The sequence below is a fragment of the Adiantum capillus-veneris genome, chromosome 5 (genome assembly GCF_014529385.1).
Source record: "Adiantum capillus-veneris isolate H3 chromosome 5, ASM1452938v2, whole genome shotgun sequence".
In the NCBI taxonomy this organism is placed as follows: Eukaryota; Viridiplantae; Streptophyta; class Polypodiopsida; order Polypodiales; family Pteridaceae; genus Adiantum; species Adiantum capillus-veneris.
In genome coordinates, this window is record NC_140935.1 from 67864753 (window position 1) to 67881514 (window position 16762).

At 47.6% G+C, this 16762-nt stretch overlaps 1 protein-coding gene across 2 annotated transcripts in view; it reads right to left on the reverse strand.

Annotated features, from left to right (window-relative positions):
- The window catches only part of LOC147457481 (DNA repair protein recA homolog 3, mitochondrial-like), a 63259-nt gene that overhangs the window by 20312 nt on the left and 26185 nt on the right, over positions 1 to 16762 (reverse strand). For both annotated transcript variants that reach the window (XM_086512355.1, XM_086512356.1), the window contains exons 2-4: positions 8888 to 8945; positions 8598 to 8812; positions 8369 to 8456 (exon numbers count right to left, since the gene is read on the reverse strand). In XM_086512355.1, the coding sequence (XP_086368481.1) occupies positions 8369 to 8456; positions 8598 to 8812; positions 8888 to 8945 (361 nt within the window). The remainder of the gene's footprint in view (positions 1 to 8368; positions 8457 to 8597; positions 8813 to 8887; positions 8946 to 16762) is intronic.

The window sequence follows — 16762 nt, forward strand, 5'->3', positions numbered from 1 at the left end:
TTTTGCTGAAATTCACCCTAAAAGAGATTATTAGGGGCTAAAAACAGAGAATTTACAGTCACCACACTCTACGAAGAGAGTGCCCGCTGCAACTTCTCGCGATGGAACTTTACCGAAAGCTGGCTATGGCTATGAGAACCCTTGTTCTAGACAATGGGAGTACGAGGCCACCACATATGTCGCAAGGGGATGCTCTCAAACTTCCATGGAGTGCTCCAATGCGTAGAGCATACTCACAATAGGGGGAGTAGGAGCATTGCCAACACTGAGAAGTGGGGGAGGGGGGCCTCTTATCAAGCCAACAAGAAGGGGGAGCGCTAGGAAGAGAGAGGGTGAGAGTGAGAGTGAGAGGGCTAGTTTGCATTGGTAAGTGTGCCACTTGGCACACTTACTTAATAACTTAAAAACCCTTCAACTTTCACTTTTAGAAGTTCACAAACTGCACACATAGATGCAACCAATGAAAATGTTACCTGCTCCCCAACGCAATGCCGTACCAGCACTGCTCTAGCATTACCTGTTCGCACTTGTTCGGTCATATAAACAATTTAAAAATACTTTAACTAACTTATCCTAAAGCCGTAAAATAATTCAGGCCTTAGGGTTATTATTCTAAGGACCCAATCTCATTCCTGTGCTTGCACTAGCGCGCGTAATTTTCTGAGCCTGAAATCTGAGGCTACTATCTACCCCTTCATTGAAGACCCGATTTCCCAATCACTAGGGCTTCAGGGTATTTTCTGCTAGGGTCTCCTTGAGGTGCTCTGACCCAAACTTGGGCGCACCTGAGGCCCCAGAAACTGCTAGATCTATTCTGATGTGCACACAACTAATTAGATAATTCTTTTCTCTTAAATAAATTCATTATTTACAAAGTCTGACATAGTTACAGTTATGCATACATAGTTGTCCTCTGATTATGCATACATAGCTGTCCTCAGTTATGCATACATGGACATCCTCATATGTGCATACATACCACAAAAAATATACATTCTACAAACTGTCCAAATGCTCAAATCTGTGTTATCCTGCACTGAAATCTGTGAGTTGAAGGTGTTAGGCTGCACGCAGGTGTGGGCTGAGGGTCGGTTGCACGCAGGTGTGAGCTGAAGGTGGGCTGCATGCAGAGAGAGGCTGAGGGTGGGTAGGTTGCGCGCAGGTGTGGGTTGAGTGAGCGTTGCTGGTTTAGCAGGGAGTGTGCACGTTGAGAGAGAGAGAGAGAGAGAGAGAGAGAGAGAGAGAGAGAGAGAGAAATGAAATGAAATGTTATATTAACGTCTTCAAAAGGTCAAAATCACCTATGAGACCAAACTGTTACAAAATTGTGAATCTAATACCATGTATGGGTACAAAAAGACTAGAACTAAAAAACTACTACTACTAGAATCCATCCTCATCTGCACTTTGGATGTCGAGAGAGTATGGCTCGAATCCTCTATTGTAGTCTCCGTCAATGCTATGTAGCCCCTCTCCTCAATCTGGCCATCTAGATTTTCGAAGCTCCAGTGCTCGATCAATGAGAGTGTCGGTAGTGGTCGAATGAGTGTGGGTCGAGCTCTGCAGTGATGGCTGCTCCTCTGGTTGTCCCATATCTAGTGAAAAGAAATCTGTATCCGTCTCTGGGACTGTCTCTCTTTAGCTCTCCCCGGTAGAGTGTCTCTATATCTGTGTAACTCAAGTAGATATAGCCCAAGACATCTATGATCCTCATAACTCATGACCCTAGACAGAGGACCGAAACCCCTCTCTGAATAAGCAGTGGAAACGGCCCCGAATCTCATAGTACATTGTGCAATGACATATGTAATGTAGCTCTGTCTCTGGCTCTAGCTGGCATAAGCGGCATATCCTGTTGTCTACGGTATCCCTCTGAATCTATCAGTCTCAATCTCCAGCTGATGTAAGGATGTGCGTATCTGACCAATGGCACACCGCAAACCATGAGACATATGTATATCCATGTAGCTGGGTTGAATCACAAACCCATCTCCTGTGAGGTGGAGAAGATGCTCTCTATAGAAAGCCATCTTCGTGCCCAACTCCTGTGGCGGCTCTATCCATGTCCTCCTAGTATCCAGATCGATCAGGTCCTGACGAATGAGCCTAGTAATCTCCACCCGTGTAAGAGACATCGAGGGTGTCTAAAGAGAGTATTGGAAAGGGGGCAGCCTATCCATGGTGGAGCCATGCATCTAAAACCATGATGTTATTTGTGCATGCCAGCATGAGAGAGAGAAATGAAATGAAACGAAATGATGGCCAAAATGACCTATGAGACCAATCCGTTACAAATTTGTGAATCTGGTACCGTGTCTGAGTACAAAAAAAGGAATACTAAAATGAATCTAGAAGTGCAACTAGCTCGAACTGTGTGGGGTATGTGTGATCACTGATACAATGGGTGCCAAATACAAGAGAAAGATACAATGGGTGATGGATCCATCCTCATCTATACTCTGGATATCGAGATAGTATGGCTCAAATCCTCTGTTGTAGTCTCCGTCGATGTTGTGAAGATCCTCTCCTCGGTCGTGGGTGTCTCGATCTCCCTAGTTCCAATGCTCGGTCAATGAGAGTACCGCGGGTGTGAGTATGAGCTGAGCTTTGCAATGGTGTCTGCTCCTCTATCTGTCTAGTGTATGGTGTGAAGAAATCAGTAATCTGTCTCTAGGATTGTCTCTCTCCAGATCTCCTCAGTGAAGGTGTTGTGAGTGATAGAGAGACTTTTGAACCAACCAAGCTTGGCAATGAATTGATATAAAATACAATGGGGACTTAGGGCGCTTATATACTAGCCTTGGGGGCCATAAGTAGCCACAAATGAGCCAAACGCCGACCGTCATCCCCCTTTTAGCAACCAACCATTGGAAGGTAGTAACCCACCCAATATGGTGAGTGGCCAAAGGCTTGTCCAGAAATCTAAAAGAAAGCCCTCTGAGAGGCCCTGCTGCCGCCAATGCTTGGTTGTTTTTGGGGAGGCCTCCCATCTAGCCATCAGATGTGATAGCCAAGTCGTGCGGTGTATACTGCCCCAAGATGATCGAGGGATGCAGGGTCTCGCTAGAGGCCATGTACCAGAGACCCAAAGACTCGAGCCCTTTTCTATCAGGGGCTGGGTCTACTGCAAGAACTCTAATCCTCTGGAAAATGCACTGCAAAACCGGGAAGGACTCACATTCGATGTGAGAGCCGGCCATCCTGCTCCTAAGAGAAGAAGCACACACCATCCTTTGTGCATGCCCTGACTGTGATCAGCATCTCTTTATGTGTAAAATTTTCCATCCAAGCAAGAACTGAAATCTTGTCAATCCACTAGCTTTGCCACCTATATATCGTGATAGCACAAGACCAATCTGCTCCATTGTGCATCCTCTGACAAGTCACAAAACTGCATCCAACGCCTAGCTGGACTCGCAACCATGGGGCCCCAAAGCTAAATGCAACCAACCACAGACCATTTGGCCGTGATCCATAAGAAGGAAGGGGTTCCATATCAACACCAGAGGAGTCTCTGCTCCATACAAGAAGGTTATCTTTCAGTGAGACGAGGATGGAGCTGCTCCCATGCTCGCAAAAAACTTAATGCAAACCTATCCTCCCAACCAACCTGTGCTTAGCTGGCGTCTTTGTAAAAATCCAGCGTGTCTCTAAAGAGGCCACCTGTCAGGGAACTCTTAAGTTTTAGCCTGAATTCTCGATAGCCTAAATCCTTGACAAAAGGAGCTCCTCCCAAGGCTTAGCACCACAGAGGAGACTGAAAAAAATGAGATTCCCCAGCAGTGCCCGACTCTAATGAGCTAATCCCCAAGACGGCTGTGAGACGCAGGCAAATTGACAACCAATCAAGCATCCTTGGTATGTGCAGGCTGTCTCTCCAGACGAGATCAAGAAATTCCTGGTAAGTCTATGAACCTGGCCTATACAAAAGCTCGAGAAGATCCATCAAGAGGTGATGTACCACATCGTTGCCCGAAGTTCCTGATTGACCACCACTATTTTCGCCACCAAGGGAAGACAAGCTGAGCTCCAGTGAAGAAGCTTTCTCCTAATGCTCAGGAGGAGAGGCACAAACTGCTGCTCTGCCGTCAAATGAAGACCGACAAGACACCCCAATTAACGCATAGGAGTGTAAGGGGGGATCCATTGAAGCCATTTGGGGGCCACTCGCAAGGGGTGAGAGACCAACCTAGAAACCAACAGTCTAGGGTTAATTGATCGGTACAACCAATGCCCACAAAAAGTCTTAAGAGCTCGCCGGCTCCTCTTAAGGTTGATCACAAGGCCTTGCAAATCAAGACTGATGAGACACCCCAATTAACGCACAGGAGTGCAAGGGGGGGGTCCATTGAAGCCACTTGGGGGCCATTCACGAGGGGTGAGAGACCGACCTAGAAACCAACAGTCTTGAATTAATTGATCGGCACAACCGATGCCCACAGAAAGTCCTAAGAGCTTGCCAGCTCCTCTTAAGGTTGGTCACAAGGCCTTGCAAATACAACCCCGTATCTGTGAGAGTGCGCGTGGGGAAGCGAGAGAAATGAAATGAAATGAAATGTTATATTATCTTCTTCAAAAGGCCAGAGTGACCTATGAGACCAAACTGATACAAAAGTGGTGAGTCTGTTACAATGTCTGAAAAGTGTGAAGATGTGAAAATAAATGTGAAAAACTAAATACAAAGTATTAGATAAACTTCTTAGGAGCATTCTGGGTGTCTGGCTAGAATGCTTCTAATCCTTTGTTGTAGTCTCCTCCGGTGAAGTGTGCTTCTGCATCTCGGTCGTGATCGTCTCGATTTCCTAAGCTCAATCGCCCTGTCAATGAGGGTGCCTTTGGTATGAATGTGGGTACTCCTTTGTGCTCGTTGTTGGCCTCTCGCTTCTCCTTCCATTCCTGCTTCTCTCGATCCGAAGAGAGAGAGAGGGAGAGAGAGAGAGAGAGAGACAACAAACGCCAGAGACGGTGAGCCCCCCATGAGCAAAAGATCCAATACAACCAGATGTGTGATCTCTGTGAGATGAGATATGTGGAAGTGGGTACCCCCCTAGCCCTATAAATAGGTGCCCAAGGGGAGGTAGGGCAAGGCCTGATAAAAACCCCCCCCGACCCAACAGAAAAATGATATTTGGAAATATATGTGGTCACCCATACAAAAGTGGACGGTTGGCCCCAAACTCGGGCGGCCAAACCAGGAGCAACCTAGGCTATGGGTGGCCAAACTTGGGCGGCCAAACCAGGAGCAACCTAGGCTATGGGTGGCCACCCCGGAGACATACTAGCCGTACAAGCATGCCCTAGACCTGTGAAGCAGCAGAGTGGTGTAAGTCTTACACCCCCTCTCAGCTCGTGATGCTGAACAAACCGCATGAAGCTGAAGATGTGAGGCAAATGATGAAGATGTCTGCTGCGATGTCCACTAGAGGACAATACTCCGGCGAACTCCGCGAGTGTAGAAGCAGTCTGGGGTGTCACGACCGCCAAGAAATCTCCATGATAAAGTGCCGCCACGAGCAGTGTAGCAAACTGTTGTACTCCGCCGATACAGGGTGAAGATACTACGTGAAGGTCCCGAACTGAGTGTGAAAAAAACTCCTTGTCGTAAAATAAGTGCCAATAGACTTGGAAGTGTCCTGCCGAATAGGATCTATGGTGTCTGTAATCAAAACGTCTGGAGAAAATGGAGAAGCCCAGAAACCGTCATGAGAATGACCAGAAGCCTGTCAATGCATGAACCTATAGCCCAAGGTGGCCAAGTGGCTAAGTTGTGTAAAACTCAGGAAGGCCAGATGTGGCAATCTGCGCCATAAACTCCTCCGAATCAAGGAACGCCAGACTAAACAGTCTGCACTATAGAAGCTACCATAAGCTACAACAGTCACCGATAGACCTCACGGACCACACCGGATGTTGTCCTATCAGTAGGTAGGGTAATCCACCAAGATGAAGGGAAAGCCAGACTCAATAGTTTGCACTATGAAGGACCTCTTAGAAGAGGTGTGGTCAGACCAAGCTGTCTGTACCGTGATCATCCTGTATGAAGAAGGGAAGCCAGACTGAGCAGTCTGCGCTGTGAAGATCCTCTGAGAAGAGGAAAGGCCAAACCAATCTGTCTGGGCTGTCTTGCCTGTATCTCTTGCCTCCAATCCTCCGGTGTCAACCAAAACAGAAACCGCGCCAACACCACCAGACCGCAACTGGGTGTGGCTCTCAATGTGAATGAGCTAGGAGTGGCCTACTACCCAGGTCGAGGGATAAGTCTGTTGTAAGGTAGCAACTCTAAAGGTAGCAATCCAAATGATCAGGAGTGTAAAAGAGCAACTGCACTACCATCCAAGCCAAGCTCCGGGTGACTCCAAATGTAGTCACGTAATGCCTGATCTCCCGCATCTCGTGGGTAAACTCTCCAAGAGAGTCCAAAGCATTGAAGTCCTACTCCAGTCTGTAGATCCAAGCAGTGAACCTATTCAAGAAGAGATCCAAGATCCTCTCCCTAAGTCCATGTAGATACTCCTCTGTAAGCAAGTGATCTGACGTGTCCAGGTCAAGTGGTAAGTGTCTATCCACCAAAGATGGTAGTGTCTTCTTTGGGAATGTCGGAACCCCATATGCCATGAGCATGGCCATATCTCGTGTGAACTCCTAGGTGTGTCCATAGCAAACCACAAGTCACCACCCCCTCTAGAGTGTGTAACCGCCCAATGATGGCTGGAATGAATGGATCTCCCAAGGATCATATGCCCGTAGATGATCAAGCCGATGTCGAAGATGCGGTGCACTGCAGTAGTCACTGAGAGACCGCACGGACCACCACCAGGAGGTAACTTCATCCTCTATGAAAAACACAAACCATGTGGCTGCTATCCACCCAGAAACACAACTGCGAGGTGCTGAAAACGCTGCTGTCCAGCGATTTTCAGCGTGCTCGTACGCTCCCGGCAGGGTCCGGAGCGGTGCAGAGGGGTATGGGAAGGGTGGTGAATCACTGTCAATGCCCCAGATGGGCTGAAAACAGAGAAAACAGCAAGGGGTAATGGCTGAAATCTGATGCAGATGGAGAGGATACTCGCCGGCAATGCACCAAATGCAAAGCCGGGTAGGTGGTGGCGAAATACAGGTTCAGAAGTTGAGCGCTGCCCTCCTGCTGCAAAAACGCGTGTCAATTTGCAATCCACTTTTGCTGCACTTGTTGGCACCAAAAACCTTCTATTTGTTGAAAAACCAAAGGCTTGATGGGTACCCTAGGTGCCCAGCAACTTGTGGAAGGTGTCAACGACACAAAGTGACCAATAAAACCGCCGAAAATGGGCTGAAAACCCAAAAACGCAGATCTAGCTCAAAAATACAGATGGAACAAAGGAGGTTTCCGGCGATGAAATGATCCCAAAATTGAAGCGCTAGCAGCCTGATGCAAAAACGCTGACCTGATCTGCAAAAACGCAGGTGGAGGGGGATCCTCCAGGACGAAAAACACAAATCTCATCGTGCGCCTGGTTGTTTGCAAAACGCTAGCAGATTTTGCATGAAAACACTGGTTATACTGATCTTGGGAGGAGAACCTGATGCGGAGATGCACTGTCCCAGGCCATGAAAAGCCTAAGCTGCTGATACCATGTGAATTGGCATTTGATACCATGTGAGAGTGCGCATGTGTGGAAGCGTGAGAGAGAGAGAGAGAGAGAGAGAGAGAGAGAGAGTCAACCACAAACGCCAGAGATGGTGAAGAGGGGGCGATCAACCCCCCATGACTACCATGAGCAGAAGACCCAACACAATTAGATGTGTGATCTCTGTGAGATGAGATATCTCGAAGTGGGTACCCCCCTAGCCCTATAAATAGGTGCCCAAGGGGAGGTAGGGCAAGGCCTAATAAAAATCCCCACAGACCCAACAAAAAAATGATATATGGAAATATATGTGGGCGCTCGGACAAAAGTGGACGGTGGGCCCCAAATTTGGGCGGCCGGGACCAAGAGCAACCTAGGCTATGGGTGGCCAGCCCAAAGACATACTAGCCATACAAGTATGCCCTAGACTTGTGAAGCAGCACAATGGTGTAAGTCTAACAGTATCATCTGCAAACCAGACATCCAAGAGCTCATTGCGACACAACATTATCTAAAATTGAACATGTATAGTGGGAATTAGTGTAGTTCCTGCACCACCACCTCTAAGAGAACAGGAGTATTGTAAAGGTCAGTACTACAATTGTTATCTAACCTTGACATTTGTCAATTTCTTTTGACAACTAGAACATTTCACATTCCAGCCAGTTCAAAAACATAAAAATGGCACTAAAGATCTCTGATGGAGCTCTCTAAATGCAAAAGGTGGTGACAAGTCAAATTGCCCAGAAAGAAATGATTACCTCCAGTCTTTTGAGCCTCAGCAATAACATGAAGTGCTAATGTTGTTTTGCCACTAGCTTCAGGCCCATAAATCTCCACCACCCTTCCCTGTCAAAGAAAAACGTTTTGATAATGTTGACCTTAAATGAGAGAAAAGAAAACAATAACCTAAAAGAGTTTGTTATGAAGAAAGCTTACTGATACATAACTTTCCACTCTTCAAAAGAAAATTCCTTGATTATTCGATACCTTTGGCAAGCCACCGACTCCAAGAGCAAAATCAAGAGCGAGTGATCCGGTTGAAATTATGGGGATATTCCTATGAGCAACACTCCTTCCCAGCCACATAACGGTCTCCTTTCCAAAGGTACTTGAAATCTGAGCTAGTGCATCTTCTAATGCAGCATGTTTTTCACCCAGTACAGTTTCTTCTGGATTTTCCACCCCTTTCTTTGACTTTCTTCCTGAAACCTCTCAAGATCAATACAAATCAAATAAATGAGTAATATTTGAATAGCTATTACAAAGGACAAACGAACCTTTTGTGGCATAATGGCGCAAACTAACATGCTTCCAATAGTATGAAGAGCCTTCCTCCTACAAGATAGGCACATCAGTTACATGACCAGAAACCCTTCAGATAGCTCAAGTACCCGTGCCACAAGATTGTCAAGTTCTTCGTGGTTTGCAGATATTTTTTAAAAGGTAGGCATCCCCAAAAGACAGCAAAAAATAAGTAAGTAATAGTAATTGAACTACAAGAGGTAAACGTGTAAATATGTCGGTGACATGATCTACGAGAGGTACAAGATGTTGAAATCTACTAGTTTCTGTAGTCTATCTAGGTGCCCAACTGACGTGTCCTGGAGTCCTTTGAAAGCTCATGCTCTGAAAGAAATCTATTACCAGCCTTTGAATGGGTCCTAATGCCAAAGCGTGTAGAACTCCCTAATAAAGCATGTCTATGCCTGCGTAGCTCTAGCAAGAATAGCCCAAGGCATCTCTGATCAGCGTAATCCATCACACCAGGTCCTGGATAGAGGTCCGAATCCCGCTCTGCGTAGCTCTAGCAAGAATAGCCAAAGGCATCTCTGATCAGCACAATCCATCACACCGGGGCCTGGATAGAGATCCGAATCCCTCTTTGTAGAGACCTGAGACACTAAAATCGTCCCCATATTCCATAATATACCGGGTGCCAACATCTGTAATGCTCCTTTGTCTTTGGCTCTAAGTCACATAACTGGCATATATACTGCTCTTGGGGTATCAAAGTGTCTCTATCTGAAGCTGATGGCAGGAAGTCCAGCCTATGACACACCAAAGCCCATGCGAGGGGTGTTAATCCATGTACCTGGGTGGTCTGAAGAAAAAGGTAAAAAGCCATTTTTTTGGACGACTCCCAAGGAGTCTTCCTCCATGTCCTCGCTGTATCAATCTGCGTGCGATCTGCCAAAGGCGCAACATAAAAGGGTAAATCGGGTGGCGATCTCGTCTGCAGCTGCAAGCAAACCTCCTCTCTAGACCAGGCAGCCAATGGATCTCAGATCTATCACGATAGATCTCCTCGTAGTCATCCTCCTACAGCGTACCTCCCCCACCAAGCCGGCACAGGTGCACACACCGCCAAGAAAACCCGTCGTGTAGGGTGTCATGGGAGTGGAGAAGGGGAGCGCTACGCCAAAGGAGAGAGATAACTGGCTGATCTACAGGTAGAAATGAAATGATATATTAATGTCTTCAAAAGGCCAAAATGACCTATGAGACCAATCTGTTACAAACTCCTGAATCTAATACCAGGTAAGTACGAAAAAAGAGATACTAAAATGAATCTAGAAGTGCTATTGGGTATGTGTGATCACTGATGCAATGGGTGCCCAATACAAGAGAAAGATACAATGGGTGATGAATCCATCCTCATTTGTACTTTGGATGTCTAGATAGTATGGCTCGAATCCTCTGTCGTAGTCTTTGTCGATGCCGTGAAGCTCCTCTCCTCAATCGTGGGCGTCTCAATCTCCCTAGCCCCAATGCTCGGTCCTTGAGATTACCGGGGTGTGAGTATGAGCTGAGCTTTGGAGTGGTGGCTACTCCTCTATCTGTCCAATGTCTGGTGTGAAGAAATTAATAATCTGTATCTGGGATCGTCTCTCTCCAGATATCCTCAGTAAACTATCTCTGTGTCACCGCCCGGAATCGCGCTCGCTGCCTGCTGCCGCTCGCCCTCCCTCCCTCGCCAGCACCTATCGCGCCCCCCCCCCCCCCCCCCCCCCCCCCCCCCTGGCCGCCATCAGCCTCTGCTGCGCTCGCTCCCTGTCCGCCCCCCCCCCTTGCCTTGCGCTGCCCTCCCTGTCCGCCCTCAGCCACCTGCCCGCCCGCACACTGCCCGCATTCCCTCGCTGCCGCTGCCAGCCCACATCATTTACTGACCATTCCAATAATATTGATGGCTCCCAGCCTCCACTGGTCGCCATGGGGTCGTCAATATTATGGGGAATGGTCAATAAATGACCATTCCCTACCCCGTCAAGGTTGTGGGTCAGGACTCAGAGGACAGTAGATCTGCACCCTCCATCGCCTCATCTTTACTGGCCGGACTTTGAGCTTGAAACCTTTCGATGCTAAACAGCTCAGCACTCGGAATTTACAGAGTCTGCATGCCAATCGTTTGCCTCTAGCTCAGCACGCAGAATTGCAGTTGCACAGACTTCTGACACATCAGCCTAGGAACTGGTCGCTTGCCTGGGGTTGCCTGGGGTTGACCTCTTGAACCAGTGGCCCTCCTCCCCACGACCGTTGACGGCCGGGACTTAGGGACCATGCAATCTTGCTCCCACAGGACTTCCGGCTCCGCCGGTCACCCTTTGGTCGCAGGGATTCCAAGGAATGGTCCATTCCCTACACCATAACTTCAATCATCACAAGGTTATTGAAGAACATTGTAGGTTCCTCGCTCTAACACTGACCTACAATTCATGCATCTGCAAGCCCTTGGCACTTTATGATCACAATAGGGGTAATTATCACAGATTGTTCACTCCACAATTTCTCATTGCATGCACTCATGTTGCTCTTCAGGCCAAAATGCCAGCTAATCTATTTTAGTGTCAATCCCCAAGGTTAACACTTCAAGCATGCCATTTATTCATTTTCACTTCAGCCCTCTAGATCTCGCACCATAAGTAATTGGCCACGTCGCTCTGCTAACTCTGCTCAAGATTAGGTGGTTGCACTCATTTAGAAAATAAGCAATTAGGCGAACCATGCAAATGGTAGTTTAGTGACATAAGAAAAACTATGGGCAGTTAAACCCGTAGTTGAAATTTGAGAGTGGATGAAAACATGCTCAATTCGAAAGAATGCATCAAAGAAGGTGGCAAGAATGAGCAACATCAAGTGGATAACCCCTAGTTGGCACGGCCTTAAGTGCCAATTGCTAAAAACAACAATGACAGGCTTTTCCAGGGAGTAGTCACACACGCACAGATGGAAAGATTTTTGGAATCTACAGAGGGATAAGGGTTCGAGAGGTAAGATAGGACAACACCGGGTTGCTGCCTATGAAAGATTCTAGAGAGGGAGATACACAAAGCAAGAAAGTATGCACAAATCATGCTTTGCAACCAGAATATATATTGCTAATGAATATATATTAGGGACACTCACACTCTCCCGAAGGTCATTCTTCTGCCTCGGGTGAGTGGAGGTTGGTTTAGACAGAGCGTGGAGTATTCGGGCCTCCCGAACTAGTGCTTCATTTGTCGACAGATGGGCCATCTTGCGAAGGCCTGTCCACGGAGGAGGCCTCGACCTACACCACAGACTCGGCCCCAGCCTGCAAGGGCTAGCCAGCAACCACAGGCAGAGACAGCGCGCACATGCAGAGCCACCCTCCAAGCCTGGGGCTCCAGCGGAGGAGGGATGGCAGTAGGTTCGTGGTCGACAACGGCAGGGGCCATAGCGATAGCCTGGCACTCAGAGTGGTCCTCAGGCGCCTGCCCAGCAACAGTGGGTTCCCACGGGAAACCGCTTCGGTCCTCTTGAGCAGGATGAGGTTCCTGCTCCAGCCCCCACCTCGGCTTCACCCTCGACAGCCCCTCTCCCCCCCCCCCCCCCGAGTTCCCCCCCTCTTGCTCCCGCCGCCTCTTCCCCTCGCCCCTCTGCCTCTGCCGCTCCCCCCCGCCCCTCTGCCTCTGCCACGAGTCGCTTGGCAAGAGAAGGTCAGCCTTTCTCGCGACCCCCTCTACAGGTATAGACGTCTCCCTTTGCAGCAGTCCCTCGTGGTCTGACGAGCTTCAACATTTGACGCCGATGGGAATTCTTTGACTACGACTTTACACGTTTTCTCGGTGACTCCTCAACAGACCATGAGGCAGCCTGCTTCAGGATTCATGTTCTGTTCCTTGTAGCTAGGGGGATAGAGGCCTTGTAAGGTGCAGCGGAATGAATGTTGTATTTTCTCAAGATTAGTGATCTATATTGCTCAAGGTTCCTTTTAGTTCTTAGGGAAGGAGAGAGCCTTCCGTCTTTATGGAGAGTGCTATGATCACGAACAAAGTGAGTGGATATTGTGCGTGCAAGCGAATGAGACTGAGAGAAGGAGAGAGAAGAGATACGACACCCGAGAGGTTGTAAAACCCTCCTCCGAAGGCCCCACTCTCGTCGGCGAGAGTGGTCTACTTTGATTGCACAAAGGTGTACAATGCGTATGCAATGGACTGATGCAACTTGGACTATGCCGATGATGACGACGGTGATGACGACGACGACTTGATGGCTGAAAACTGAGATCTTCTAGTCGCTGAATTTCGGGACTGTTCGGTGGCTGAAAATGACTGTTTTGGCTGCCTTTTTATGGCTGAAAATGGGGGAAACATTCTGCAACCAATCTGGGGCTGATCTACTACTGTGCCCAATGCTGAAACGCTGTGTATCTGCTGCAGATTAGGGCTGAAAACAAAAACGCTGATGCATCCTGCTGCTAGCCAAAAACGCTACAAAAACGCTGAAAGGCTGATTTGGAAAAACGCTAGCAATTGGGGGTTGCTTGCGGTGGGAGAGAATCTGCAATGGCTAGGTGGTGCTGGTAATGGTGGCGATCCTGCAATGGAAGGGAGCCCCAGATCTGAGGGTAGGCGAGGCTGGGAAATCCAAAAATGCCAGGAAGGGTGGGAGATACAAAAAAGCTAAAGGGTCTGAGGGGGTACTGCTGAGAAGTTGCTTGTTGAGCGGGAAGCTCCTGCTGCCTCTTCTACCAGAAAGTGCTAACTTGGGTTTGCTTATATATTAACTTAGGAAAATTGCCCTACCTACTTTTGTTGGAAAGTCACTTAAAAATAATAAGTGAAAATAACCAAAAATAGGAAAATAGGCTAAATGCACTAAAAATTTCCCCTGACTGAATCTGATGGATTCTGAAGGGAATATTGATGATCATGTTGTGTGCAACCGGAGGATATGCATCTATGCTAAGTGACTAGGCATGCACGGTCTACGAATAGTGAAACCGGCCTGTTCAATCCGAAAAGGGCGGTAGACTTTACTTTAAACCTTGATTTAGCTTTCACCCATTATTAGTCGTCTATTTTACCTGTACTTTCAAGACACATCAAAGGGGAGAGGGATACAGGCTGCTAAATTGCACCTGTATGAGTAGACGGACACCAGATTGGCCCCTAACTTAGGCGCCCCTTTCGGTATTTCTTTATTATTCAAAAGAGGGAATAAACGTTGTGGTTCCTACAAGCTGCCCCGCACAAACTCGGCTGAATTTCCACTGTTCCAGCCCGATTTCGGCAGCATAACTGTACTAGAACCCTTCACGGTCAGTATTCCCACGCATTGACTGACTTTCCCGACGCATACGGGCACTTTGCAAAACCTGGCGAGAATCTGCAGCACGCTGAATTCTCTGTTTTCAGCCCTGAAAATGCGCCAGATCACCTGTACAACGGTCCCCTTGCATCCCCGAACCTCCTGGGGGTATTAGGGTCCGTTTAGGGCCAAAACCCTAAACCTGCAAAAATACACAGCAGGCTGTAATTCACTGTTTCGGGCTCCGTTCCGCGTGCCGGTCGCATCCCTAGCAAGTCCTCGAGCTCCCGCACCTGTAGGGCTACTTGCCCTTTGAATCGGACGAGATTTCTGGCGTGAAACCTCTCCGAATTCACCTGTACCTGCGGGGGGATTAGCCGCTAGCTAATCCAGTACCTGTGCAAGAGGCTCTTGCCTCGGCAATCGCGCATGAACCCACACAACTGTACATTGGTCAAATGAAAAGCCCACTAGAGGGGCATAACATACTGCCAAAGGGGAGAGAGAGGGCAGTGCGTAGCGTGCAGGGCATCACTCCTGGCACCGCACTGTGCATAAGAGGGAAAGCAAGCACTCCATAGCTCTTAACCTGTGACAGAGACTTGCAAAATGAGCCTCCCAGCTATAAATCACGTTTTTGCCTTCTCTATAAGTAGTAAACTGGCCTCAGAGTGCCAAGTGTCACTCATTTGTGCATTTTCCCGCTTTAGACCCTCGGGTCTAAAAATATCTCACCTGCAGCCTCTGTTGACTTGGCCACAGAGTAACAAAATGATCCCCATGTCAAACTGCACGTAATGACGCGAAGACATTTTCAGGTCCCAAAATAGCAGTTCCCTAAATTTTAGGAGATGCTGCCATTGTATCTTTCTAGGTCATCCGACCCTCTTTGTACACTGCGGCCACATCCAGAACTGAAATGTAGCCTCTGTAGCAAAGGATTCCACTTTGGCTAGTCAATGACCCCACTTGGCTAACCATAGTCCTTGTCCAACCTTAGTGCTCTCTTGCCCTCAGGCCTGGACTCCCTCTGGACAGTTCCACACTAGCTATGCAATGCAGGGCAGTTAGATTTCCCGAGGGGTGTTTCCAAAAAGTGAAAGTAAATAGATAATAAGAAAGAAATCAACAAAAAGGATAGATAGTAGTCACACGCTGGTGACATACCCCCCTCTTGAAATCTCAAACGTCCTCGTTTGCATCTATGTCGTACATGCTTACTGTCAACACTGATGTATTCAACACCTGTCGACACATATACGACACATACATGCTCATTGTCAACCCTGGTGTATTCAACACCTCGTCGACTCATGTATTGCCTGCGTGTGAACCCTGTCCCAATGACATAGTGGTAGCTTCGCACTCTGCCATTGCTTTGAGTCACTAACTTTCCAATGACAAAATGGTAGCTGCACATTTTGCCACTGTCTTATAGTACACGTTGGATCCCGTAACACTTTCGAGCATACCCAAACCGACAGTTTAAGAATGCAGTTACACATGTACTCTTCAATAGAAGTAATCACTGTATCCTTGACAAACTGACAAGAAATACTCACTTCTATAGCACTAACCAAACTTTTGGACATTCCATAAGAGCAATTGCCAAACTGACAATCTGTACAGCTCTAACATTCATGTAACAGGTATTTGATTTGAGCTCACTTTAAATACCATGTACATCATTTGTTTCAGAAGCCATTGTCACACTGACAATCCATGTAGCTTTGAAACTCAAGGGGTCAAGGTAGGTTGCAAATCGAAGGCTTCCAGGTAAAGTGATAACACAGTTGGTGACTCTGCAAGTTCACCTTCTTCCATCCACTTAGCATCCATTGGTGGATAGTTTCTGAACTTTACTAAGTAACGCCTAGCAACCTTGCCTTTCACTTTCCTTTCTTTGTGTGCCAAAATCTGTTCAGGGAGCAAGATCTCGTCAAGTTCCTCGACTTCCGGCTGATCTTCAGCTGGCATATCTTCTGGCACATCACCCACATAGGGTCTGAGAAGACTCACATGAAACGCATTGTGAATCTTCCAACTGTCAGGCAATTTCAGCCTATATGCAACATCACTGATTATGTCGCACACTTGAAAAGGCCCATAGTAACGCATGCTGAGCTTTGGAAACAGTCTTTCCTTGCCCTTCATCTTCTTTAACCTTGCCTTTTCAAACCGTAGAAGCACCCAATCACCAAGTGAATATACCACTTCACGACGGTGACGATCAGCTGCTTTCTTTTGCTTTGCCGGAGTTCTTTCTAAGGCCACTTTGACCTTCTTGTACATTTCATCCATGTCTTGAACATACTTATCTGCTTCAAATATCTTATCCTTTGTATGCAGTATGGGAGGAACTTTCTTGCCACCTTCAACTATCTCAAAGGGTGCCTTGCCAGTTGATGAATGCACTGTATTATTGTATGCATACTCCACCAATGGCAAATACTGCTCCCACTTTCCTTTATGCTCTGACACATAGCACTTGAGCAGATCTAGGACAGTAGAATTTGCCTCTTCCGACTGCCCATCTGTTTGAGGATGAAATGACGAAGAGAATTTGAGCGTGGTACCCATATTCTCAAACAAGCCTTTCC